We start from the raw sequence: 25,386 nt of genomic DNA, 5'->3' as shown, positions 1-25,386 counted from the left end.
GTGATCTCTGCTTGGTGGATGTTTTTGAAGGTGGTAAGTGTCTGAGATAAAAGAGGAAAATTGGGTGACTTGGTGAAGGGGGGGGGGGGGGGGGGGGTGAGCGCATAGGCACAAGAACAGGAAGTGTTTCGTAATAAGCTCTGCTACATTCACATGTTTCTCAGAACAGGAATAGGAAGTATACAGAGAACCAAACAAAAAAGCAAATCCACAACCGCTGTTTGATGCAAGAGAGCTTTTCGCCAACATCAACTACAAGGCTTCTTTTTTTTGGGGGGGGGGCCACTTTTTTCAGCGGGCGCAGGTGTTTTCAAAGTAGTCGCATGTTGTTGTCGCCCCGCAGAGAGGGGCTTTCTGAAGAAGTGTGAAAGATGAGTGACTCTCTCGAGCGAACTACAGACTGTCCTCCCTTGCCGCCTCCCGGAGACGAAGGCAGCCTGGATGAGAACAAAGGGAACGCAGAAGGTGTGAGCGAACTACATTGGGAGGACGGAGGTCTACCGCTGGAGCTGCAGAAAGGGATGGAGAACCTGCGAGTAAACAAGGAGCTGACCGATGTCATACTGTCTGTTCAGGAGCAGGACTTCCCATGCCATAGAGCCACTCTTGCTGCTGCCAGTCAATATTTCAGGTAAAAGTCACCGAATGTTGTGTGGCACTGTTGTGAAGGAGCAGTTTGCTGTTTGATGCTTTTCAACTAATGCCGCCTTTCTCCATAGAGCGATGTTTTGCAGCGGTCTGAAGGAGAGTCATGAGGAGCGCGTGGAAATAAAAGAGCTGGACAGCAGCACAATGCGCTCTCTTCTGGAATATACTTACACCAGTCGAGCCCTGCTCACACACTCAAATGTCCAGAAAATACTCGAGGCCGCCAGTCACTTTCAGGTAAAGAAGTGTTGTTGACATAGGAGAAACTCTATCAGGATGCCACATCAATGGTTATATTTCAATACAGCAGCATATTGACAACGATCGACAGCATTGAAACTGCAGTTTCTCGCACACTGTCGTCTTCAGCTCTACGCACCGTGTTGAGTCAGACAGTTTATCTCAGATCAGGAAAACCAACAGTTTATTGGTTCAACGAAATGAGCCGGTGTCAGAGGGAAGTGAAAGTTGACCAGTTGTTTACACTCTGGATCAGTTTTCCATACATGCTTAAATTAACCACACAGCTGTGCCACACAACAGAGCGGGCAGGTGTTTGTCTTCGAGTGTTTTCTGTTTTGCAAAAAGCAAAGCAACACTGACTGTTAAACTTTGGAGATGAACGTGGTTATCATGTAGCAGACATTCGACTGAGAGTGAAGTGACGAGCCGATTAAGATTCTCGGTTGCGATGTGAGATTATGTATATGGTGTCGGCGACACCAGAGCAGCACTCAGTGAACACACTGAAGACATTTTGCTCTGGTTGTAATCAATCTTTCAGTTCAAACTGCCAAACATCCTGACTCTGTGGATAAAAAAAAAAAAAAAAACTGCTATCCAAATGTTTATGTGAAGTGGAGCTTCATCTGTCTCCGTTAGACAAGTCAAGTGGGCATTTACTGAAGCTGCAGACTTCATTTAACATGAAGGCCGTTATTTCTTGTTGTAGATACTGTTTTCTTTTGAAGAAGTGAAGAGAAATGAGTTACTTTCATTAAGATAGATGAACAAATACTTGAATCCCATAAAAATGGTTTATGTACAGGTATGTCTGTGGTCTTTTTCATATTGAACTGACATTGGGAGGATACATAATGTCACTTTTTTTTATTGGTAACTTATTCAACAGCTTATGCTGCAAGACAGTTTCAAAAAACTGAACTTTTGATGGCAATGAATTTTGTTGTGCTGCTTTGTTTATTGTGGCATATCTTTACAGATCCACTAAAGTTTATATTTGGGTAACCAGAGCTCTTTCAGTAAAAGAGGTCATGGTTTAATCTAAAAGTTGGCCATTAGATTCTCATCTCAAACTTTCCATATGACGACGTATGAAGACGCTAAAAGTGTGACTGAGCGTGGAAACCGAGCTTTACAAAACCCAGAGGCGAGGCCGCTGGTTTTAGAAGAAGTTTCCACTGTGATTAAGGGCGAAACCATTTAAACTGCGGTTTCCTCGGGACTATTACTGAATCCACTTGGACTATTGAAGAAAACTGCAGATGTGGATATGGTTCTGTTTGCACATTGACAAAACTAATGACATTTTTCTATCTATCTATCTATCTATCTATCTATCTATCTATCTATCCATCTATCCATCTATCCATCTATCCATCTATCTATCTATCTATCTATCTATCTATCTATCTATCTATCTATCTAGCAGCACTGGGTATGTTGTTGCTACATGTTTTGTGTTGGTATATAAATCTTTTTTAATCAGCCTTTAAATCTCTCCCATGCTCTATTAGCAGCTGTGCATGTCTTTGATAAAAGCAGTTTAGTTCTTCGTCCTTGTCTTGTCTCTTTACGTAAATGCTGCATGAATGCAGATGTCCTCTCCTGTTCCGGCACAACAAATCTACCCTGGCGTATAAATACAGTAAAGTCACCTTGGCCATGAGACTGCTGAAGAAGTCAAATGCATTTTCTGAGTAAACGTCAATTTACCAGTCGCGGCTTAATGTGGTAAAAGTGATTATGACACGTGCTCCTCGTTGGTCTCTTCGCAGTTTATGCGCGTGGTGGATGCATGTACAGACTTTCTGACGAAGTCCTTGCATCTGGAGAACTGCATCGGGATCCTCAGTCTGGCGGACAGCCACGCCCTGGCCCACCTGAGGAGCAGAGCTCAGGACTTCATCGCCTCTCAGTTCTCTGCAGTGGCCCAGCAGCAGGACTTCCTGGAGCTGCCAGCAGAGTGTCTGGAGAGCATCCTGCAGAGGGACGACCTGGACGTGAAACGTGAGGAGTGCGTTTTTGAAGCGCTCATGTGCTGGGTGAGAGCCCGGCAGGATCAGCGTTGCTCCACGCTGGCCAGGCTGCTTCCACACGTGCGGCTGCCGTTAATGGAGCCTGCTTACTTTGTGGAGAAAGTGGAGTCGGATGAGCTGATTCGCCGCTGCAGTGACGTGTTTCCTCTGCTGCAAGAGGCCCGTGTTTATCACCTGTCCGGCAGGGAGGTCAGTGTACAGGTCGTGGCATTTATTCTTATTTTTTTGATAATGTTTCAGCGCATGGTCCTCATTTTGCCCCACCATCAAAATCCAGCCTGTTGCCTCAAACAAAAAAAAGTGTGACGATTAATGAATAATACTATTTATACTCTCATATAAACTACAAGGTTTGAAGCCGTTTGTATGGTTTAATTGTGATAATTATGGTTTCTGGTAAAAGAAAAATATTGTATACTTTGAGATACAACCTTTTTGAAGTATACAACACAAAACACTCGAAATACTTCAGTTAATTTCTAAGAAATCTTTTTTAATTAATCGTTATCCCGTCTGTGTTGAGAAGTTGATTCGTTTCTTGCATCCTTTTATAGGTGGTCTCAGAACGAACCAAACCACGCATGCAGCACTTCTTATCAGAGGTGTTTCTGATCATTGGCGGTTGCACTAAAGATGAACGCTTCGTTTCCACCGTCACCTGTTTGGACCCCCTCAGACGCAGCAGGCTGGAGGTGGCCAGGCTCCCAATGACGGAGGTGGAGGACGAGTCTCAAAACAAGAAATGGGTGGAGTTTGCCTGCATCACATTTCATAATGAAGTGTACATCTCTGGTGAGACAACACAAAGTCCCCAAGACTTTTGACTTGGTCCAGTAGGGAGACATCGACGTGTCACTTGAGGTTTAATAATAGCCGTGCTGATGCGCCACATTGAGACACTGAGTCATGAATTCTTGCTAAAAGATGTGATTAAACTTAGTCTTGGTTGTCACAGTATGCATGCTCCAGAGCAGTAAAGAAGTGAGCCGTCATTTCCTGAATTGGGAAACAACTAAAACCACTTCCTGTTATCTGCTCCAAATGTTGTGCTTTAAATGTAATAATCGAGACATTATCAGATTGCACGGGGGAAAGTACAGCGTCCAAAAGCAACTGTGATTAATGGTGGGAGGTTTTACTTTCGTTTCGATAGGAGGTAAAGAGACCCAGCACGACGTGTGGAAGTACAACGGTGCCCTGGACAAGTGGATCCAAATCGACCTCCTCTCCACGGGGCGCTGGAGACACAAGATGGCAGTTCATGGCGGGAAGGTGTACGCACTCGGGGGATTCGATGGAGTGCAGAGACTGGCCAGTGTCGAGGCCTACGATCCCTTCCACAACCGCTGGATGCAAGTAAATACAAATCCTGCACATAAATGTACATGTTTTCCAAAGTAGTTGTGTTTTGATTGTCTCTTAACTTGTGTGCATGTGGAAGGCATTTCTGCGGGGAGCATTTCAAGCTGGCCAAATGATCATTCGCAAGCAGTTTACAATTAGTTTTACGGCCGAGCATTCCCCTGCTTTGGCTCAGATGTCCTCGCTCGCAGTTGATTGCGTTCGCCTGAACTGCAGGTGACCCCTCTCGCGGATGGTGTGAGCTCCTTCGCCGCTGCGAGCTTTGACAGATGGATCTACGTGATTGGTGGCGGGCCCAACGGAAAGCTGGCCACTGATAAGGTTCAACGCTGGGAACCAGGAACAGACTGCTGGGAGCTGCGGGCGCCCATCCCCATTGAAACCAAATGCACAAATGCTGTTACATTCAAAGACTGCATCTATGTAGTAGGTTCGTAAGCAGTGGTTTAACGTTACTGAACACATTCACTCAGGTGCTTTAAGTCTACATTTGTAGTATTTACATTTAAATTGGATCGATGTTTCCCATTTAATATAAAACTACATTAATATAAACTATATATGTCCCTTTTGCTTTTCGCACACTTTATTTAGTGAATGATCTGAGTACTCTAGTAGCGTAAACATGTCGTCTAAAGCTAAAGACTTCCGACTTTTATAGTGTGCAAATAAATGCTGCTATATAGCATTGATTGATTACATTATAACCTAAAATAATGAATGCCCTTGATGATCCTAGGTGGAGCCATGCATGCCATGTACTGCTACTCGCCTCTGTCTGACTCCTGGTCCCTTGTGACCCGTCTGGGCGAGAGGGCAAGCTGCGCCATCGCTGCCTGCAATAACAAACTTTTCATCACCGGGGGAAGAGACAACAAGAACCAAGTCATCTCCACAGTGATGTGCTGGGACGTCGCCCGAGGGGTGTTGACAGAGGAGTGTGTTTTACCAATGGGAGTGTCGCACCATGGCAGTGTGACACTAATGAAGTCCTACACACACATACACAGAGTAACACCTGCGACATAATGCCAGTGCCAACGCAGACACACGTCTGCAAACTAGACTTGTTGTTGTTGAAAATGGAAGTTGAAGCATAAGGAACATTTGAAAAAATAAAAACAAATATGTCTTGTATTTGTCAGGCGCATCACAATAAAAGTTGTCTTTTTTTCTCTATTTTAGCTTGAGGGGAATACAAAAAGTTACATTCAAACAGAAGTGTCAGACACAGCAAAACAACATGTATTCACTGTAATAGTGCAGCAAAAAGGATGATGCATCATGCTTGTTTTTCCTCTTACTGACCACTGAAGCAGTTTTTATGCAAAACAGTATCAACTGGTTAATCTGCATATGATGTGAATGAGCAGAGAATTTCTAACTACAATACAGGAAGTGTTACAGTAATAATAAATTCAAACTACACACTTCTTAGATGGACACATTTCAAACACACACACATGCAAACTGCAAATAGAAATGCTCCAAAGTCCAGAATTGAACCACTGATATTCTCAGAGGCAAAAGTGAGCCTCGGAAAACTGCAACAATATTTAAAAGCAGACCATATAAATGAAAACAGTGAAAACTGTGTACCTTTGTGAACACTGCCACCATGTGGTAAAACTATAAGTACTATTTTTCATTTAACAAATGCCTTTTCATATTTGTACTTTTAAAGCAAACAAACACCCCATGACAAAGCTCAACAAAACACATTTAGAGTCAATATATATAAGTTTATCTAATGGGCAGCCCAACTAAAAACTAAAAAATAAATACATTATTATTATTGACTATAATAATAATAATAATAATAATATATACATTGTTTCCCTGGTGTGAAAATGTGGTAAACAAGGTATATAGTAACATAATTTCTTAATTTTTTTTTCTTTTCTACAATAACTGTACACTCTTGTATTATGAATAATCATTAATCTGCATCAAACTGAAACAGTTTGAAAGTAAATCAATGTTTATGTATAATCTCACATGTTTTGGGCCAAACACGAGGTTTGAGCCAAAACATTATTCTTTAGATTCATAACACAACTCCGTCCTCAAAGTTCAAATATGAAGCGCAACAAATGAAAGCGTCAGCCCACCTCACTTCACTGATTGGCCAATGCTGGTTTCCATCAAATTCTGAGCCAATCGGAAGAAGGCTGGAGGCGGGGTAAAGGAAACACGGCGGAAAAGAAACCTGTCTGTCTATGAAAGGAACATTTGGAAAGAAACTACAGGATTGACAGCTTGCGTGGCTTGTAGCCGAAATAAGCAAATCCTTTGTAGAAACGAGCACAAAATAACCGCAAAAACAAGGCCAGGGTCGATCAGTTTAAGCGGACTTGTCAACATGTCGCGGTCAATGAATACCTTAAAAAAACCAGGTCAAGCTCGGTATAGTGAGCGTTAAGTACAACATTTCAAAATATAATTGATATGGAGTTTCAGAAAAGAAAATACAGTGAAGATCGATGCTGAAAATAGAAACATTTTTGAAAGTGTATATCTCTCTTGGATCAATTCTCGTTGTGAAATATCAACAGTTACATCCAGGTTGTGTCCAGGGTCAAACCAGTTCTTATTGTGAAAGCCGAGAGGTGTACTGACAGACCGGAAACTCAGGTGTGACACCTGCACTGGCTGGAAAGGCGTACCTTCTTCGTTTGGTCTCTACTATTCAGCATTAATGGCTCTTAATAGTTTCTTTGCCAGTCTGGACTTGTTCAGACGATAATGAGTCTTTCGATCACACGAGTTATGAGTTATTTGCCGTTTAGTGACACAGAAACCAAAAAGTGAAAGTAAATCGGACAATTGGAGAATCATCTGTCTCTTGGAAAATGATCTGCGGATATTTCCAGGCTGTATTTATCTTCACCCTTCACTTAGGTGAGTTTTGCTCATTTGTGGATTGTCGTTGTGCTGTGTTTCTAAGCCTGAGAGCATTTACAGCCCTTACACACATTAGGTAATGTTTTATTGTGCTCAGTAAAAATATGTTGACGGTCGCGGTGATTGCATGACTGATGTAACCTTTGAGCGACATATTTCATGTTTAAAAAGTTTAGCATGCATCTGAAAACTACGAACAATAAAAATAAATAAATAAATATAATGCACATACATCCATACTACAACACACCAAACATCCCATGTGGAGTACTTTACAAGTTTGTGGATTCTGATTAAATTGGTTATATTAAATTGCATATAGGCTACTTTGTGTTCTGATGAAGTATGAGCTTGTTATGTTTTTTTGTTTGTTTTTTTCCCCTGCGTTTCCTGTGTTCAGTTGCTGCACAGCCTATACAATATGTGCTCGTGGGTCAGACAGGCAGTCTGAATCCCGAATTAAAGACATATACTGATGGAAGTGAGATCCTCTGGAGACACAATGGGGACAAAGTGGTTGAGTTTAATGGCAACGAGGAGCAAGTGTACAAGCCATATAAAGACAGGGTCACACTGAACTGGCACACCGCAGAGCTGGAGATCACTGGCCTTACTTTTGAAGACAGTGGAGACTATAACCTGGAGGTGTACAAGAAAAAAAACTTGCATCGTTTGGGTTTTAAGCTGAAGGTCATTGGTGAGTGCTTTCCTTCTGTTTTCTAACCATATACTTAAAGATATTCACGGTAGCTACTATTGCAGCTGGGAGTTACACACTTTATGCGCTTCTAAAGCAAATTTCACCAAGAATTATGAACTGTATTTGTCTGAAGCACAATTATAGAGCGATTGATGCCAGAAATGATTAACATGCCATATGTGTTTCATTTTACAATTGCTGTGATTTATTGTTTTACAATGTGGTTTTACAGTGGATGCTTGATAATGAACTCTCGATCTACTGGAATCTTAAGTCTTTGTTTGCAGGATTAAGTGTCTTCTGCTCTATTAGTTAACATGGCAAAGAAACTGACAGTTCAGAACATAGCTTCGATAAAGTGGCTTGGAATGTATCTTTTTAAATGGTATTTATACAGTGAAATATTGAACCTTTTGCAAACTTTATTGAATAATCAAATGTCATTGCTATTCCTTATTTACTTCCACTGGCTGGATCGTTGTCATAGATATCTTATTAACAGTCACACTGTTCTGTTTCCAGCCAATTTACTTTAAACTTAATTCAAACACTACATTTAGCATGTATGTGTAAATGTATGAGTTGTTGTTTGCTCTAAAGTTCAAAGTGCCCTTGGCTCAGATGATGAAATGGGTTGGGTTTGTCAGTATGTCTATAAAATGCTTATTGTACTTTGGCAGAACCCAAACTTGCTCCAAATGGAGTCGTGAGCTTCTTGCATGGCAGCTCTGCTATCTTTGGGTGTGAACGGCTGAATGCAGCTAAAATTTTGTTAGAAAACAGGAAAAACTCTGAAGTCCATTTAACATTTTTTTATTTTTTTTTTATTTATTATCATCTTACATCTCTATAGGTAAATTATCCAAGCCTACTATATCTTGTGAGATTGTGGAAGAAGGCACCAACTCTGATGAATCTGGAGCCCGGGCATCACTGATGTGCTCTGCAGAATCCAGACAGTCTGAGTCCTTAATGAAGTTTGAATGGAGCGCACATGGAAACACGCTGCTCTCCCCAAATTTAACTATCTCTCTGGGGCATCAGCATAATGACGAAGAGTACAATTGCACTGTGAGCAACCCGTTGTCTAGAGAGACGACCACATTCACTGCAAGGGATTGCTACCCTGGTAAGACACTCTGACAGCCGCTCCTCATAATATTATGATGCAGAATTTTATCATTCCGGCAAATATATTTTGAGACAGTAAATTACATGCATCTTTTTTTAGATTTCCTCCAATGTTAGTTTAATGCATGTAAGACTGTGGGTGTTTATGTCTTTGACTTTTGTGCTTTTGTGCAGAGAAAAATTCAACTGCGCTCATTGTTGGCATTTGTGTTCCCATTGCCATTCTGCTGATTGTGGGGCTGATTGTGGGACTGATGTTCTGGAAACTAAGACACAAATGTGTAGAAGGTAAGTCATTTCTCCTGCATGGAGAAATACCTTCTAAGTGTAGTAATCTTTCTACCAACTGAAGAAAACTGACTGATAGACGTCGTCAAAGTTGCTTTGACAATTCACATGTTGTCAAATATTCATATTCACATTTCTGCAAAGATGTTTTAAATGACAGAACATGACAGTGTATAGTTTGATTTGAGGAATAACTGAAAGAAACTGAAACTGTTGCTGATGTGCAACCGACATGTCAAACCTGTTTTAACACTTCACCCGTTTGCATTCTTATCACTTGGTGTTAAGTGATATCTCACTTTAAATATCTCAGACAATTATTAAAGGTGAATGTTTGTCAATAAACGTGATGTTTTTTCCACGGACTATTCCAACACTATTGAAACTATTTCTATGACTTTTCTTTTCTGGTACTGATGATAGATAATGATTTGCGTTTTTTCTTCATGATCTGAAGGTAAGACAGGAATCCCTGAGGAAGAAGCTTTTATAGGTGGACCGTCCACCGTTCAGTGTCCTCAGCCACCACAAGGCTTTCCTACAAAAACTGACAAGAACATGACAGGTGATACATTCTGCTGAATCTTGTGCTCTCAGCGTACTCTCTATTTTGTGGAAATGTTTTTTTTTTACCATTTAGCTTTATTTTAATGTTTTTTTGTCACTGAATATGATATGATATCACTAAAAACAGCATATGTAAAACTTAGATTATCTATACGTTTTGTTATACTGATTAAAACATGTTTTTTACTTCTGTTTCTTACAGGAAATGTAATGAACAGAGTGGAATATTTCGAAAAGAAAAATGGTAAAAAAACATTGCATATAATGCCTAATAATAGATAGATAGATATGTATAATATCACTACAAACGGCATTTGTAAAACATAAATTCACTAAATATTATTCATACTTTTTGGTATACTCTTTAAAACCTTTTTTTCTTTCTGTTGTGTCAGTTGTGTGATATTATTCACTTGGCTTTTCCAACACTTTGGACGATGAAACAATTTCTATGACATTTGAGATCTCTTTTTTTGTGTGTGTTTCTTCTTCATGATCTGAAGAAAAGGGAGGAAACCCAGAGCAACAAGCTTTTATTGATAGACAGTCCACCTTTCGGTCTCCTCAGCGTCTCGCAAGCTTGGCTCCCAAGACTGACGACACGGAGTCAGACCCGAACGTTACAGGTGATCAAGTCTGTTGAATAGACAAAGTAACCTTATATGCAATGTTGTGAGTAAAATGTTTTTGAAGAGATGACTCACTGTGAAAATTGTGACTTTTGGTCAAACGGTGGCCACATGAACTGTGAACATGTCGGGTCTGACAGGCACACAGGTCCTGCAGTGAGCTGCAGGCCGACGCTGGTGCCAAGCTGAGAAATCTGACACAGGGTCATTAACATCGCAGCTGTTGCTTGAGGTTTTACTAAGGGGGAGGAGGAGTGAGGCTGACAGCAGATCAGGAATTTGACATTTTTTGACACTCTCATGCAATCTTGTTAGCCTACATTCCCATGGCGCTCTGATGTGAGCAAAACGTCGCCATGCACCACGTTCCAATGTGCGTTGGTGTGTGAGGACCTGTTCAATGCTGCTTTCAGCTTTAATGGTTCGTGTTTCTTCTTCATGAGCAGAAGGAAAGAGAGGAAACCCTGAGAAAGAAGCTTTCCTCGGTGGACAGTCCACCGTTCAGTCTCCTCAGCCACCACTACGACGAAATATTTTGTGAATTAGCTTTATTTGAATGCTTTTTTGCTCCTGAATGTGATATAATATCACGATAAACAGCATATGTAAAACATAGATTATTTAGACTTTTTATTATACTGTTTAAAACATGTTTTTTTTTTCTTCTGTTGAAAACATTCTGTTTTCATGACTTTTGTGAATCTGCTTTTTTTTGGTGACAATACTTCTAAAGGTATTACACCAATGTTCCATCCTGCCAATGAAACATACTGAATTTATCAGGATGACTGTTACAAGCTATTTTTTTATGCTAATTTGCTTATATAATTTCCCTGTTTCAGAATCAAAGAAGGAGACGGATGATGATAACGAGACCAATCCGGCTCCTGCTCATCCAAACAGTGTGTGTCCTTCTCTGTCTGTCCAACCATCGTCTCCGTCGACATTGAACTCTTCAAACGCACCTCATGAGGGCGACACCGATGAACACCAGGAAGAAGCCAATGGTCCAGGTGATCAAGAAAATACGTCTCAGCAGTTCGACATTCCAAAAGGATCAAAACATGAAAACTCCCTCCATCATATGCTTTCAGAGCGACCAAATGCAGCTGATGATCAGTCAGACAGCCAGTCAGACAACGACTTTGAAGACGCCAGTGAAGAATCTGAGAAACCTGCCACTCAGCAGGAGGACCAGGTCACTGAAAAAGTAATACTCAGAGAAGCTGAATCAAAAGCCAAAGTGTCAGAGGAAGTTCTGCCCCCAGATGAAGCCAAAAAGGCCTCAACAGAAAAGCAAACGTCAGAGCAGGTAGAAAAAGAATCACACCCAGCGAAGGGAAGCCAGCAGGAAGAGGAACAAAGTCATGAAGATGACCAACAAGAAAACAATCAGCAGCCTGAGAGTCTCAAGAGCTCAAAACAAGAAAAGCACGACACCGTCTGTCCTGATTCCACGACGGCCCCCGAGCAAGGAGACGATTCCAGGCTAAGCAGTCAGTCAGAGAGCTTCTCTGAAGAGGCAGAAAAAACTGACGGCACACCGACAGGTGATACATTCTGCTGAATTTTGTGCTCTCAGTGTACTCTCTTTTGTAGAAATATTTTAATGTTTTTTTGTTCCAGAATGTGATATAACATCACTAAAAACAGCATCTGTAAAACATAGATAATTTATACTTTTTGTTATTCTGTTTAAAATATGTTCTTTTTCTTCTGTTGTGTCATTTCTTACAGGACATGTAAAGAAAAAAGCCGAACAGTTTCAAAGGGAAATTGGTAAAAAAAAAAAAAAAAATATATATATATATATATATATATATATTACATATATGCCTAAAAATATATATCACATAATAAGAATAAATCCTCAATGTTTGAAGTGATATATTATTATATATAATGAAATACAATTGTGAAAATGGAAATTTTAATGTCTCAAGAAGAAATCTAGGAATTGTATAAAAAAACAAGATTCCATGTATCAAGCAGTATGTTGTATTAATTTAATCCCTTTCTTGTTAATAGGCTGAGAAAGTTCTGTTTTCTTGACTTTTGTTTACCTGCTTAATTTTGTGACAGTTGTTCTATAAATATTACACCAATGTTCCATCATGCCATTGAAGCATACTGAGTTTTTCAGGATGAACATTTTTATTCTAAACTTTCAAATTAGCGTATGTGTTATGTTCAATTCAATTTTACATTTAAAATCTCATGTTTGTCTTTTTTTCTGTATTTCAGATGCACATGCAATGAGTCCTACGAAACCCCCTCGGTACTCTGCTTTTTGTGAGTTTGGATCCAGTGAAAAAGGTCAGCAGAAGCAAAATTGATGAGTTTCTGAATTGAACAAAACAGTCCAGGGATTGTGGAGCAAGTCTGAGCCGCTTTATTCAAATTGTTGACTTCCATTCAGTGTCAATGTTATATTACTGTAAGAGCTTTTGGCATTGCTATAAACTTCCTTTTACTTCAAAATAGCATATATTCCATTAAGCTCGAATTTGAACTCCTGTTCCCACTGATCTTCCTCGTGAATGTTTCTATCTAGAATTCACTTGTGGTAAACTCAGTTTGGACCCAATTTGGAAAGACACACACCGTCTGTGTAACGTCCCACTGCTGACGGTGCAGGTCCTGAGCACCAACCAGTCATAGCAATTCTTAGGTTTTCACTTTTAATAAATTTGCAAACATTTCTCGAAAACGTCTTTGTCGTTACGAGGTATTGTTTGAAGAATTTAGAGGGCACGAAATAACTTCATCCATTCTGGAACGAGGCTGTGACATCAGAAAATGTGCAATAATTGGACTGTGAATATATTATAGATGCACAGTATGTATCTTCAATTATTAATTATGCCTCATCTCAAGTTTTTCATCTACCTTCAGAGTCATATGTCTCTTTGGCCTTTACAGTTCATACAACATTTGATTGCACAGCTTTTTAGACAATTTGTATTTTTTGTGGGGGATATGTAATTTTACCAAGCTATTTCTTATGCTAATTTGTTAATATTATTTCCCTGTTTCAGAATCAAAGAAGGACACGGATGATGATAACGAGACCAATCTGGCTCCTGCTCATCCAAACAGTGTGTGTCCTTCTCCGTCTGTCCAACCATCGTCTCCGTCGACATTGAACTCTTCAAACGCACCTCATGAGGGCGACACCGATGTACACCAGGAAGAAGCCAATGGTCCAGGTGATCAAGAAAATATGTCTCAGCAATTCGACATTCCAAAAGGATCAAAACATGAAAACTCCCTCCATCATAAGCTTTCAGAGCGACCAAATGCTGCAGATAGAGCAGCTGATGATCAGTCAGACAGCCAGTCAGACAACGACTTTGAAGACACCAGTGAAGAATCTGAGAAACCTGCCACTCAGCAGGAGGACCAGGTCACTGAAAAAGCAATACTCAGAGAAGCTGAATCAAAAGCCAAAGTGTCAGAGGAAGTTCTGCCACCAGATGAAGCCAAAAAGGCCTCAACAAAGAAGCAAACGTCAGAGCAGGTAGAAAAAGAATCACACCCAGCGAAGGGAAGCCAGCAGGAAGAGGAACAAAGTCATGAAGATGACCAACAAGAAAACAATCAGCGGCCTGAGAGTCTCAAGAGCTCAAAACAAGAAAAGCACGACACCGTCTAATAATAGATATCACGACATAATAAGAATAAATCCTCAATGTTTGAAGTGATTTATTATTATTATATATAATGAAATACAATTGTGAAAATGGAAATTTTAATGTCTCAAGAAGAAATCTAGGAATTGTATAAAAAAAACAAGATTCCATGTATCAAGCAGTATGTTGTAGTAATTCAATCCCTTTCTTGTTAATAGGCTGAGAAAGTTCTGTTTTCTTGACTTTTGTTTACCTGCTTAATTTTGTGACAGTTGTTCTATAAATATTACACCAATGTTCCATCATGCCATTGAAGCATACTGAGTTTTTCAGGATGAACATTTTTATTCTAAACTTTCAAATTAGCGTATGTGTTATGTTCAATTCAATTTTACATTTAAAATCTCATGTTTGTCTTTTTTTCTGTATTTCAGATGCACATGCAATGAGTCCTACGAAACCCCCTCGGCACTCTGCTTTTTGTGAGTTTGGATCCAGTGAAAAAGGTCAGCAGAAGCAAAATTGATGAGTTTCTGAATTGAACAAAACAGTCCAGGGATTGTGGAGCAAGTCTGAGCCGCTTTATTCAAATTGTTGACTTCCATTCAGTGTCAATGTTATATTACTGTAAGAGCTTTTGGCATTGCTATAAACTTCCTTTTACTTCAAAATAGCATATATTCCATTAAGCTCGAATTTGAACTCCTGTTCCCACTGATCTTCCTCGTGAATGTTTCTATCTAGAATTCACTTGTGGTAAACTCAGTTTGGACCCAATTTGGAAAGACACACACCGTCTGTGTAACGTCCCACTGCTGACGGTGCAGGTCCTGAGCACCAACCAGTCATAGCAATTCTTATTTTTTCACTTTTAATAAATTTGCAAACATTTCGGTAAAACGTCTTTGTCGTTACGAGGTATTGTTTGAAGAATTTAGAGGGCACGAAATAACTTCATCCATTCTGGAACGAGGCTGTGACATCAGAAAATGTGCAATAATTGGACTGTGAATATATTATAGATGCACAGTATGTATCTTCAATTATTAATTATGCCTCATCTCAAGTTTTTCATCTACCTTCAGAGTCATATGTCTCTTTGGCCTTTACAGTTCATACAACATTTGATTGCACAGCTTTTTAGACAATTTGTATTTTTTGTGGGGGATATGTAATTTTACCAAGCTATTTCTTATGCTAATTTGTTAATATTATTTCCCTGTTTCAGAATCAAAGAAGGACACGGATGATGATAACGAGACCAATCTGGCTCCTGCTCATCCAAACAGTGTGTGTCCTTCTCCGTCTGTCCAACCATCGTCTCCGTCGACATTGAACTCTTCAAACGCACCTCATGAGGGCGACACCGATGTACACCAGGAAGAAGCCAATGGTCCAGGTGATCAAGAAAATATGTCTCAGCAATTCGACATTCCAAAAGGATCAAAACATGAAAACTCCCTCCATCATAAGCTTTCAGAGCGACCAAATGCTGCAGATAGAGCAGCTGATGATCAGTCAGACAGCCAGTCAGACAACGACTTTGAAGACACCAGTGAAGAATCTGAGAAACCTGCCACTCAGCAGGAGGACCAGGTCACTGAAAAAGCAATACTCAGAGAAGCTGAATCAAAAGCCAAAGTGTCAGAGGAAGTTCTGCCACCAGATGAAGCCAAAAAGGCCTCAACAAAGAAGCAAACGTCAGAGCAGGTAGAAAAAGAATCACACCCAGCGAAGGGAAGCCAGCAGGAAGAGGAACAAAGTCATGAAGATGACCAACAAGAAAACAATCAGCGGCCTGAGAGTCTCAAGAGCTCAAAACAAGAAAAGCACGACACCATCTGTCCTGATTCCACGACGGCCCCCGAGCAAGGAGGCGATTCCAGGCTAAGCAGTCAGTCAGAGAGCTTCTCTGAAGAGGCAGAAAAAACTGACGGCACACCGACAGGTGATACATTCTGCTGAATTTTGTGCTCTCAGTGTACTCTCTATTTTGTAGAAATATTTTAATGTTTTTTTGTTCCAGAATATGATATAATATCACTAAAAACAGCACCTGTAAAACATAGATAATTTATACTTTTTGTTATTCTGTTTAAAATATGTTCTTTTTCTTCTGTTGTGTCATTTCTTACAGGACATGTAAAGAAAAAAGCCGAACAGTTTCAAAGGGAAATTGGTAAAAAAAAAATATATATATATATATATATATATATTACATATATGCCTAATAATATATATCACCACATAATAAGAATAAATCCTCAATGTTTGAAGTGATTTATTATTATATATAATGAAATACAATTGTGAAAATGGAAATTTTAATGTCTCAAGAAGAAATCTAGGAATTGTATAAAAAAACAAGATTCCATGTATCAAGCAGTATGTTGTATTAATTTAATCCCTTTCTTGTTAATAGGCTGAGAAAGTTCTGTTTTCTTGACTTTTGTTTGCCTGCTTAATTTTGTGACAGTTGTTCTATAAATATTACACCAATGTTCCATCATGCCATTGAAGCATACTGAGTTTTTCAGGATGAACATTTTTATTCTAAACTTTCAAATTAGCGTATGCGTTATGTTCAATTCAATTTTACATTTAAAATCTCATGTTTGTCTTTTTTTCTGTATTTCAGATGCACATGCAATGAGTCCTACGAAACCCCCTCGGCACTCTGCTTTTTGTGAGTTTGGATCCAGTGAAAAAGGTCAGCAGAAGCAAAATTGATGAGTTTCTGAATTGAACAAAACAGTCCAGGGATTGTGGAGCAAGTCTGAGCCGCTTTATTCAAATTGTTGACTTCCATTCAGTGTCAATGTTATATTACTGTAAGAGCTTTTGGCATTGCTATAAACTTCCTTTTACTTCAAAATAGCATATATTCCATTAAGCTCGAATTTGAACTCCTGTTCCCACTGATCTTCCTCGTGAATGTTTCTATCTAGAATTCACTTGTGGTAAACTCAGTTTGGACCCAATTTGGAAAGACACACACCGTCTGTGTAACGTCCCACTGCTGACGGTGCAGGTCCTGAGCACCAACCAGTCATAGCAATTCTTATTTTTTCACTTTTAATAAATTTGCAAACATTTCGGTAAAACGTCTTTGTCGTTACGAGGTATTGTTTGAAGAATTTAGAGGGCACGAAATAACTTCATCCATTCTGGAACGAGGCTGTGACATCAGAAAATGTGCAATAATTGGACTGTGAATATATTATAGATGCACAGTATGTATCTTCAATTATTAATTATGCCTCATCTCAAGTTTTTCATCTACCTTCAGAGTCATATGTCTCTTTGGCCTTTACAGTTCATACAACATTTGATTGCACAGCTTTTTAGACAATTTGTATTTTTTGTGGGGGATATGTAATTTTACCAAGCTATTTCTTATGCTAATTTGTTAATATTATTTCCCTGTTTCAGAATCAAAGAAGGACACGGATGATGATAACGAGACCAATCTGGCTCCTGCTCATCCAAACAGTGTGTGTCCTTCTCCGTCTGTCCAACCATCGTCTCCGTCGACATTGAACTCTTCAAACGCACCTCATGAGGGCGACACCGATGTACACCAGGAAGAAGCCAAGGGTCCAGGTGATCAAGAAAATACCTCTCAGCAGTTCGACATTCCAAAAGGATCAAAACATGAAAACTCCCTCCATCATAAGCTTTCAGAGCAACCAAATGCAGCTGATAGAGCAGCTGATGATCAGTCAGACAGCCAGTCAGACAACGACTTTGAAGACACCAGTGAAGAAACTGAGAAACCTGCCACTCAGCAGGAGGACCAGGTCACTGAAAAAGCAATACTCAGAGAAGCTGAATCAAAAGCCAAAGTGTCAGAGGAAGTTCTGCCACCAGATGAAGCCAAAAAGGCCTCAACAGAGAAGCAAACGTCAGAGCAGGTAGAAAAAGAATCACACCCAGCGAAGGGAAGCCAGCAGGAAGAGGAACAAAGTCATGAAGATGACCAACAAGAAAACAATCAGCAGCCTGAGAGTCTCAAGAGCTCAAAACAAGAAAAGCACGACACCATCTGTCCTGATTCCACGACGGCCCCCGAGCAAGGAGACAATTCCAGGCTAAGCAGTCAGTCAGAGAGCTTCTCTGAAGAGGCAGAAAGAGGTGAAGGTGAAAGTAAACATGAACAACCAAAAGATGATGCCAGTGATCATGGGGACAAGGCAAACTCCGATCAGGTCAATGGATCACCTGCTTCAGGAACAGATGAAAAAATCAAGTCGGGTGATTCTACTCAAGCGTCACCCACTCCCGAACATAACGCCGAAGAAACGAGAGAAGGAGCTCACAAAGAGAGGGACACAGGTTAACCAGCATAAGGGAGGAAACAAGCAGATGAGTGTGAAAGGGATGGCATAGAGGTTTGAAAATAAATGGAGAAGAGAATCCACAGTCTGAGAGTCGTCGAATCAACACAGACAATGAAAGCTTCACTGAGGACAAAGAAGGGGAAAAGGAAACCAAGAATTGTGAATGAGCCCCCGCACAAACGGAAAAGCGAAAACATCGTAAAGGAACAACAGAAGACAGATGAAAAGAAGGATGAAGCGGGTGGAGCTGCAGTCGCATATTTGCTCAGTGACTGCAATAAATGGCTCAAGTTGATATAAAAAGCCACAACTAACAGAATCACATGTGTGCTTGAAGAGGGGTGGTCCTCCTATCAATGTCACTCTCCTCTTCTTAAAGTGCCTTAAATCTTTATGATACAATATCGAAACAAAACATGACAGAGATATCCCCTCTTTCAATTCCTGTGCTCACCTCAGCCTCGCAGGGTTTTCCTAGAAAGGGCAGAAAGCAAACGAACTGAGGAGCCCCCGTCTGTCTTCTAGATTAAATACCTTTACCTTTTTTTTAAATTAATTTATATTAACATCTTTATTGAAAAATCACATATCAGATTACAATACAGTATAAAAATTCTAATTACATGATTTATAAGAATCTTTATATTCAAGTGCTGCTTTAAAAAGAAATCGGAATTTGATTTTGTTTGTTTCTTGCTTTTATACCTTAAGCTACAGGAAATACACTGTGATCTAGACTTGAACTACTAAATCACTGAGCCCGCATCAAGGTTGAATCCTTAATATCAAATTTGAAGAATGAACTGTATCTAGGTAGTTTATTGAGGTTTTTATAGAAGGAAGGAATGTTGATTGTTTTTAATGATTTCAAAAGTCATTCATGGGCCTGTGTTTGCATGCAACTGTTTTTAATATAGAAAATGATAATTTAACTAATTGAAAATGGAAATCATCATTAAGTTTATGTTTTAGATACATTTGCACTGACAAAACAAACGAGTGCAGTTTGTTGACTTTTGTATTTTTAAGCGTTTTTTAAAATTGTTTTGAACTTTTTCATACTATGACAGTTCCTTAAAACTTCGTGCTCAGTTGTGGGAAATGGTTGTTTTCAATAAATGTTGTTTTTTTTTGTTTACTAATATTTGAAATAAATAAGCTAATAATCTTGTGTTGTCCGTTGTGAATCATTCTCATTGGAAAAACTGAGTTTATTGAAAATAGAAACTGTAATGATAATTAAATGCCAATAGGGGGCAGTGTTTATCAGACTTTACAAACCATAAGTGCCTGATTTTTTTTTTCAGCTTTCATGTGAAAAATCATTTCTTTTTGAGAGTTTAGCACTGGGGTAGTTGAAGGACTTTCACTTTTTTTTTTAATAAAAGCAGAGCTCAACAAACAGCATAAAAGTACAGCATTGAAACGTTGGCTTACAAGATTGTATTGCTGCACATGGCCATTCAGACGCAGTGCCTTGAGTTCAGTGCAATCTGGTGATGAGGGGGTGTATCAATTTTTGTATGAAGTCTGACAGAAACCCCTGAATATTACTTCGACCCAATCAGCCACTTTTCTTTACAGATGCATGTCCAGAGGTTACCTGCAGCAGACCGATGCTACTAGAGAATAGCAATCAAGACAACTCAACTATTAAGTGATTCAAATGCACACCAAAAAAAAAGCATGTTCACACACTGCTGGATGATGAGTTTGTGTGGATTTCTAAGGGGCGCTGCTCTGGCCATGTGAGAAAGTCATTCATGATTAGTTTAACCTCTGAGTCACTGAGAAGTCTGGGATCTGCTACCACCTGACCTGCGAGTTCAGTGCACGAGCGGGGAATGAACACTATCGTATTTCTGTGGCCACAACCAATACCAGAGCTATATTAGAGTCTTCATTTGGCGTCATCAGATGAGGCTCTCGGCATTCCTCCTGTCAGTAGCGATGCCTCAGTGAAAACGCGACGAGTCGTCCACTGAAGCTTCGGAACACACTTTGTTTCTTTGGGACTGTTTGTTGCAGGCAGGAGAGCTTTTTGAGGTTTTTCAGTATTTTGAAAGACGTGACAATGACTCGCCAGATGTAACAGTTCAACGGGCCAAAGCATGCCCTGTAATATAAGAACTGCTGGTTTTCTTTGCCATGTTTTGTAGCTAGATTACACTGGAGTGCAATATTCTTTCAGATGCAGGCCCAGTTGCACTTTCCCTCCGTATTGTTTACGTCCTTTTGGCTGCGCTGCAATTGGAGGAGGGGGGATAGAAGAAGAATGGGCTGCCCTCCAGAACTCCCTTTTAAACCAGGTTGATTAGCATGCTGGGTTGTTTAAATTGCCTCCTGGAGGGCTGACGTGAAATCGAACAATATCCTCTGGCTTTAGAGACTAGCCCCATAGCTTCTCATTTATTTTTATGCAGAGTTAGGACAGAGTCTTGGCTCTGCTCCACTGAGGAAGCCGAGTCCGGGGAGGCCGGGTGTAGGTAGGTCAGGACAAATCAATTAATACCAGCTCAATAAAAAGTTCTTGGCCCTTTCTGGGCCATGCTTTACTGTGACAGTGTAACCTGGGCGCCACCGTAATGATGTGGCTAAATTGTTAAGCACGGTTGAAGCGTTATAATAAAATAATATCCCTTTTCTTTCCTATCTCTATAAAAAGACCTCTGTGAGGGCCGGGTTTGTTTCTGGACTCTGCTTTCAGCACACAAGGATTAATAGCAGAGCGTTGTTGGTTCATTGTAATTGTTATACTTTCCTAAAGGTTTCCCTCTTGGGTGATGATGTTTATGGCTGTACTTGGGTTCAACTCAACCTCTGTGCTTTTATTTTTCTGTTAGCATTTGGTCATCATGTAAAATTCAAGCAAGCCCAAGGCGAAAAGATTATTGCACCCTGGGCAGTCAGCAATACGGTGGAAACACTCATTAATATGCTGCTTATATACCTATAAGTGCTACAAATAGAGATAAAATGAGTGCAAGGTACATGTTTGGAAGTTGCTTGACGGTCCCCTGTGAACCAGAAATGATGTAAGTAGCTATAATTGCAACGACTTTAAATATAACTCGTAATTTTTGCGATCTTGTGTGGAGAAAGAAAATACAATCTGATTATGTCGTAATGATTTATTGGATTTTAATTACTACACTAATAAGGAGTTGAATTTGAGGATGTTATCTATTGTTTGGTTGTGGCTGAACAGCTCTATCAAACAATAGCAGTGTTTCCACGTCCATAACTAATAACCACAAAGAAAACTGCTGTTTTAAATCCCTCTGAATGAGTCTGATGGGGGAATCTTTCACACCAGGACAGCCTCTCTTGGTACGGTCACATATTTCCGCTATTTTGTCCAACGTCTTGGGAATAATTCCTTCTACAAGCATCAATCGGTCACTATTTTCTTCTTCACCGGGAAAAACCTTGGAGCGTTTACATGTTTTCTTTATGGTTTCTATTTGGTTCGCATGCAGCTTTCTTCTTTGAGACGAGGACTCAGAGCCTTTCCTGATTTGTGTGCTTTATCTAAACAATATGTGTGCACAGCTAAGCCTTCAACAGGGTCCAGCTAAACAGCCTCTTTAGTCAATCATTAGAAAGCACAAGTTTCACTGGAGCAGCATGATAAGTGTAGTTTGCAGAGATGCCAGTGCTGGTTGATTGGTGCGCAGATATTCATAGTCCTTGACAATTCTTCTGACTGTAATGGCCTGTAATGAGACCAGTGTGTTCACCCTTTACCACTAGTTGACTGATGTTCTTACATATGCTGAACTCCCTTTTTCTATTGTAAATTCAATTTTTTTCAAAATTGAGTAAAAACACTACACATTTATCATTCATTCATATGCAAAATTGTGTTGCATAACATGGAGAAAACAAACAACCGCTGCTGAATAATTCAAACTTTTGCAGAGCATTGCTTTATATGAACGCCGACAGGTGAGACGTTTTCATTTATATGCTGTATTCTCTATATGAGCGCCACTCATCGTCATTTTGGTTTCACACACTTCTTTCCCACAACTCGCGGCACGGGATGCCATTTGTTAAAGATAATCTCCTCTCTAATTATCTCAGACATGGAGGAGAATATGATGCACGCTTTTCAACAACTACAAATATATCCTCTCAGCACCGCGGACAGACCCAGCAGAGGGAATCACATTGTTTTTGTTTTCTGTTGTCATGCTCATGTGTTTCTGGGAAGAAGAAAAAAAACCAACTTTTTCTCAAACAGTGGAACTGCAGAGCGCCGAGGTTTTGTCACTTCTTTATTCGAACAAGCTGCCTGTCAATGCGCCACTCTGACGTATCTGCACTTCTGCAGAACCTGACACAATTCTCTTGTGGCAAAATGGAAAACACTTGCAGCACGCCGCCTGCTCCGCGTTGTCTGATGGGAAGATTAAAGCCGAGCCAAACAAAATCCACTGTCTTCAACTCTGAGTTGGTCGATGGCGAGACCACCAGAGGGGAGCAGCTCAGCTATGTCATCAGATCACGCTATCATTGATCTCGGCCTCCTGTTCTCGTCCTCTGCCTGTCTTTGAGTTTGCCCTGTGTTTTCAGACGCATTTCCCACAGCTTCCTGCTGCCTCTCATCTCTTAAATGTGATTAGAATTCGTGATGGCTCCACCAGAATAACATGGTGCATTTAAATATGTGGGAAGCCACTGTTTTTATTAAAATTACGTTTCACCTTTACTCTAATACTTACCTTCTGTTACTAATGGGATGAAATAATGTGTTTTTTAGGAATCTGCTGGTAATATTGTTTCTTCAAACAATAAAGGTGGTAGTTGGCTTTGTGCCACAGTCACAGAGAGCTTTGTGATGAGATACACTGCAGGAGCATTGTTCACAGCAGTTATTAAATTTGGAGATAAAGACCTGAGACATAACTGCTGCTTTGAGAGCAATGCAGTGCAAAAAAAAAAAAAAAAAAGTTTATATGGTAAGAGTAAAGGGAGAAACTAAATGCAGTAAACAGTCTCTGATTTGTCTTTTCTTTATATACTCTATGTATATAGTGACGGAGGCTGTAAACAAATCATAGTTCTTCTGAGTTACTTTTCCATTTAAGATGTCCTTGCTCACAGTTGTTCAAGTTACCTCACTGCCATCGCGTTGACTCAATTGAGAGCTGAAATCAGAACGACTCTTTGTGAGCCGTGCCATCTGACATGATACAGTCTCTCTCGGTGTCCATCAAATTTTCAGATACTGCCTTTCACAAGTCTTTTCTGGCCTAACACACACACGCACACACACACACACACACACACACACACACACACACACACACACACACACACACACACACACACACACACACACTTCCATGGGGAGTTTGACCAATTAGCCTCAAACACATGTGTTACACCCCCTGTATTGTGGTCGAGACAACACACCATAAAATCTCAAGCAGATCAGATCTCAAACAGTCAGCGAACGACATTTATTTATTTTTATGTACAAAAATACTATTTACAACATTTACAGTTACCCCCCCCCCCAAAAAAAAGAAAGAAAAAAAAGATATCACATAGATATCACTTCACCCTTACTTTCACCAACAACAACAAAATTCACAGATAGAAAGAATTCTTACCTGATTGGCCAAAGGGGAAAATGTACATCAACCCATGACTCCAGTGAGTTTTGTCATTGGTTTATTAGGCTACAAGTCTTTTTATTTAAAAAAAAATGTCACTTGTCCTGTTCGCAGCTTGGGCTAACAATATTATGTGATTGAGAGTCTTCCAGTGTCAGAACGGTTTTTGCTCTTGCAACAGGAGGGAAGTCTTTTTAGCTTTGTGGTCTGAATGGTTCATTACTCGTGGCTGACACTTGGCTGACCTAACTACTGCCCAGGATCAGGGTTCCGCCCAGGTTTGACCTGCTGTCATTTATTGATATAAATGCAAATTTAAAAAAATGAAAAACTAATGGGAGATTCAAACAAACTGGCAGACCTTTAGCACATTTTTTTTATTAAGTGACGATACCATTTACATGAAAGAGAAAGTAGTGAAACTTCAAAACACAGTTTAAAACATCAGTAAGTGCATGGATCCAATGACTAACTGCAGTTATATGATAGTAAGAAAGCAGTGTTACAATATAGTACTTAAAGGTCAAACGGCACACCCACCAGAATTATTCAAAATGGCCCACTTGGCATTGTTTTATGCTCATATTTGATCACTTTTATACATATAGTCATCAGATATTCCTTTAATGATGAATCGAGATGAATTGGATACCATGACACAATAAAAGAAGAAAAAAAATTCCCATGTGAATAAATAGGTCAGGTTTCAACTGTTTTACAGATTAATTTTTATCATGCACTGCAACAGATATTTAGATGGCCGCCGAAATAAGGTGTATCCTTGCACTGAGCTGAAGTGAAGTACGAGAATCTCCCGACCCACCTATGGTCTTTACATGCACCAAAAGGTGATTCTCTGTGCTACTCACTCTTAAATAAGAACCTGAATGTGTGAAAGACTTTTAGAAAATACCATAATATGGGATATTTGAATACAAAGTGAAGAGAAACCAATCAAGCATGTGGAAATTTGAGAATTGACACAAATGTTCCTGACATTCAGTTTTCGTTTTTAGTCAGTTGTTTTTGTTTGTATTTCGCCACAAAAGATGGACTGAAAAAAAAATCCAACTGAAACAACAGGAATTGCTTGCAGAAATCCTCTCATTATAAGGCCAATCATCAATGATATGCCTCTCAGTCATAATAAGAATACGGAGTCATAATGAATTTCAGTCTTCTGTGAAATAATACGGAAAGCTCCAAATGAATAATATGCTCATTTTAGTAAGAAAGGATTTGGGGGACATTTGTGGCTCTTTAAGATTTTTATAAAAATGAG

The 25,386-nt window shown here is 39.7% G+C and overlaps 2 protein-coding genes across 5 annotated transcripts; both read left to right on the top strand.

Moving 5' to 3' along the window:
• Positions 1-371: 371 nt before the first annotated feature.
• Positions 372-5,318, top strand: klhl6 (kelch-like family member 6; the record flags this gene model as incomplete). The annotated part of the gene is made up of 7 exons (XM_080498714.1): positions 372-631; positions 720-885; positions 2,667-3,116; positions 3,482-3,719; positions 4,081-4,283; positions 4,506-4,719; positions 5,029-5,318. 7 exons carry the CDS (start codon positions 372-374, stop codon positions 5,316-5,318), a joined length of 1,821 nt encoding a protein of 606 aa, XP_080354840.1.
• A 1,660-nt stretch (positions 5,319-6,978) lies between these two features.
• Positions 6,979-19,633, top strand: LOC308131595 (uncharacterized protein). 4 transcript variants are annotated; one of them, XM_080498378.1, is made up of 17 exons: positions 6,979-7,190; positions 7,594-7,890; positions 8,747-9,022; positions 9,199-9,312; positions 9,770-9,877; positions 10,082-10,123; positions 10,383-10,505; positions 11,351-11,521; positions 11,603-12,058; positions 12,246-12,287; positions 12,753-12,824; positions 13,547-13,717; positions 14,575-14,646; positions 15,369-16,088; positions 16,278-16,319; positions 16,779-16,850; positions 17,573-19,633. In XM_080498378.1, the coding sequence occupies exons 1-17, from the start codon at positions 7,142-7,144 to the stop codon at positions 18,478-18,480; spliced, it is 3,735 nt and encodes a 1,244-aa protein (XP_080354504.1). In that variant the 5' UTR covers positions 6,979-7,141; the 3' UTR covers positions 18,481-19,633. The 4 variants fall into 4 exon arrangements, with proteins under 4 accessions (XP_080354504.1, XP_080354502.1, XP_080354503.1 ...); XM_080498376.1 differs by having other exon boundaries at positions 11,351-12,058; XM_080498377.1 differs by lacking the exon at positions 10,082-10,123 and having other exon boundaries at positions 11,351-12,058.
• Positions 19,634-25,386: the final 5,753 nt, after the last annotated feature.

The sequence above is a fragment of the Blennius ocellaris genome (assembly GCF_963422515.1).
Source record: "Blennius ocellaris genome assembly, chromosome: 6".
NCBI lineage: Eukaryota > Metazoa > Chordata > Actinopteri > Blenniiformes > Blenniidae > Blennius > Blennius ocellaris.
The sequence above is the reverse complement of the archived record's forward strand: the minus strand, read 5'-3'. Positions and strand labels throughout refer to the sequence as shown.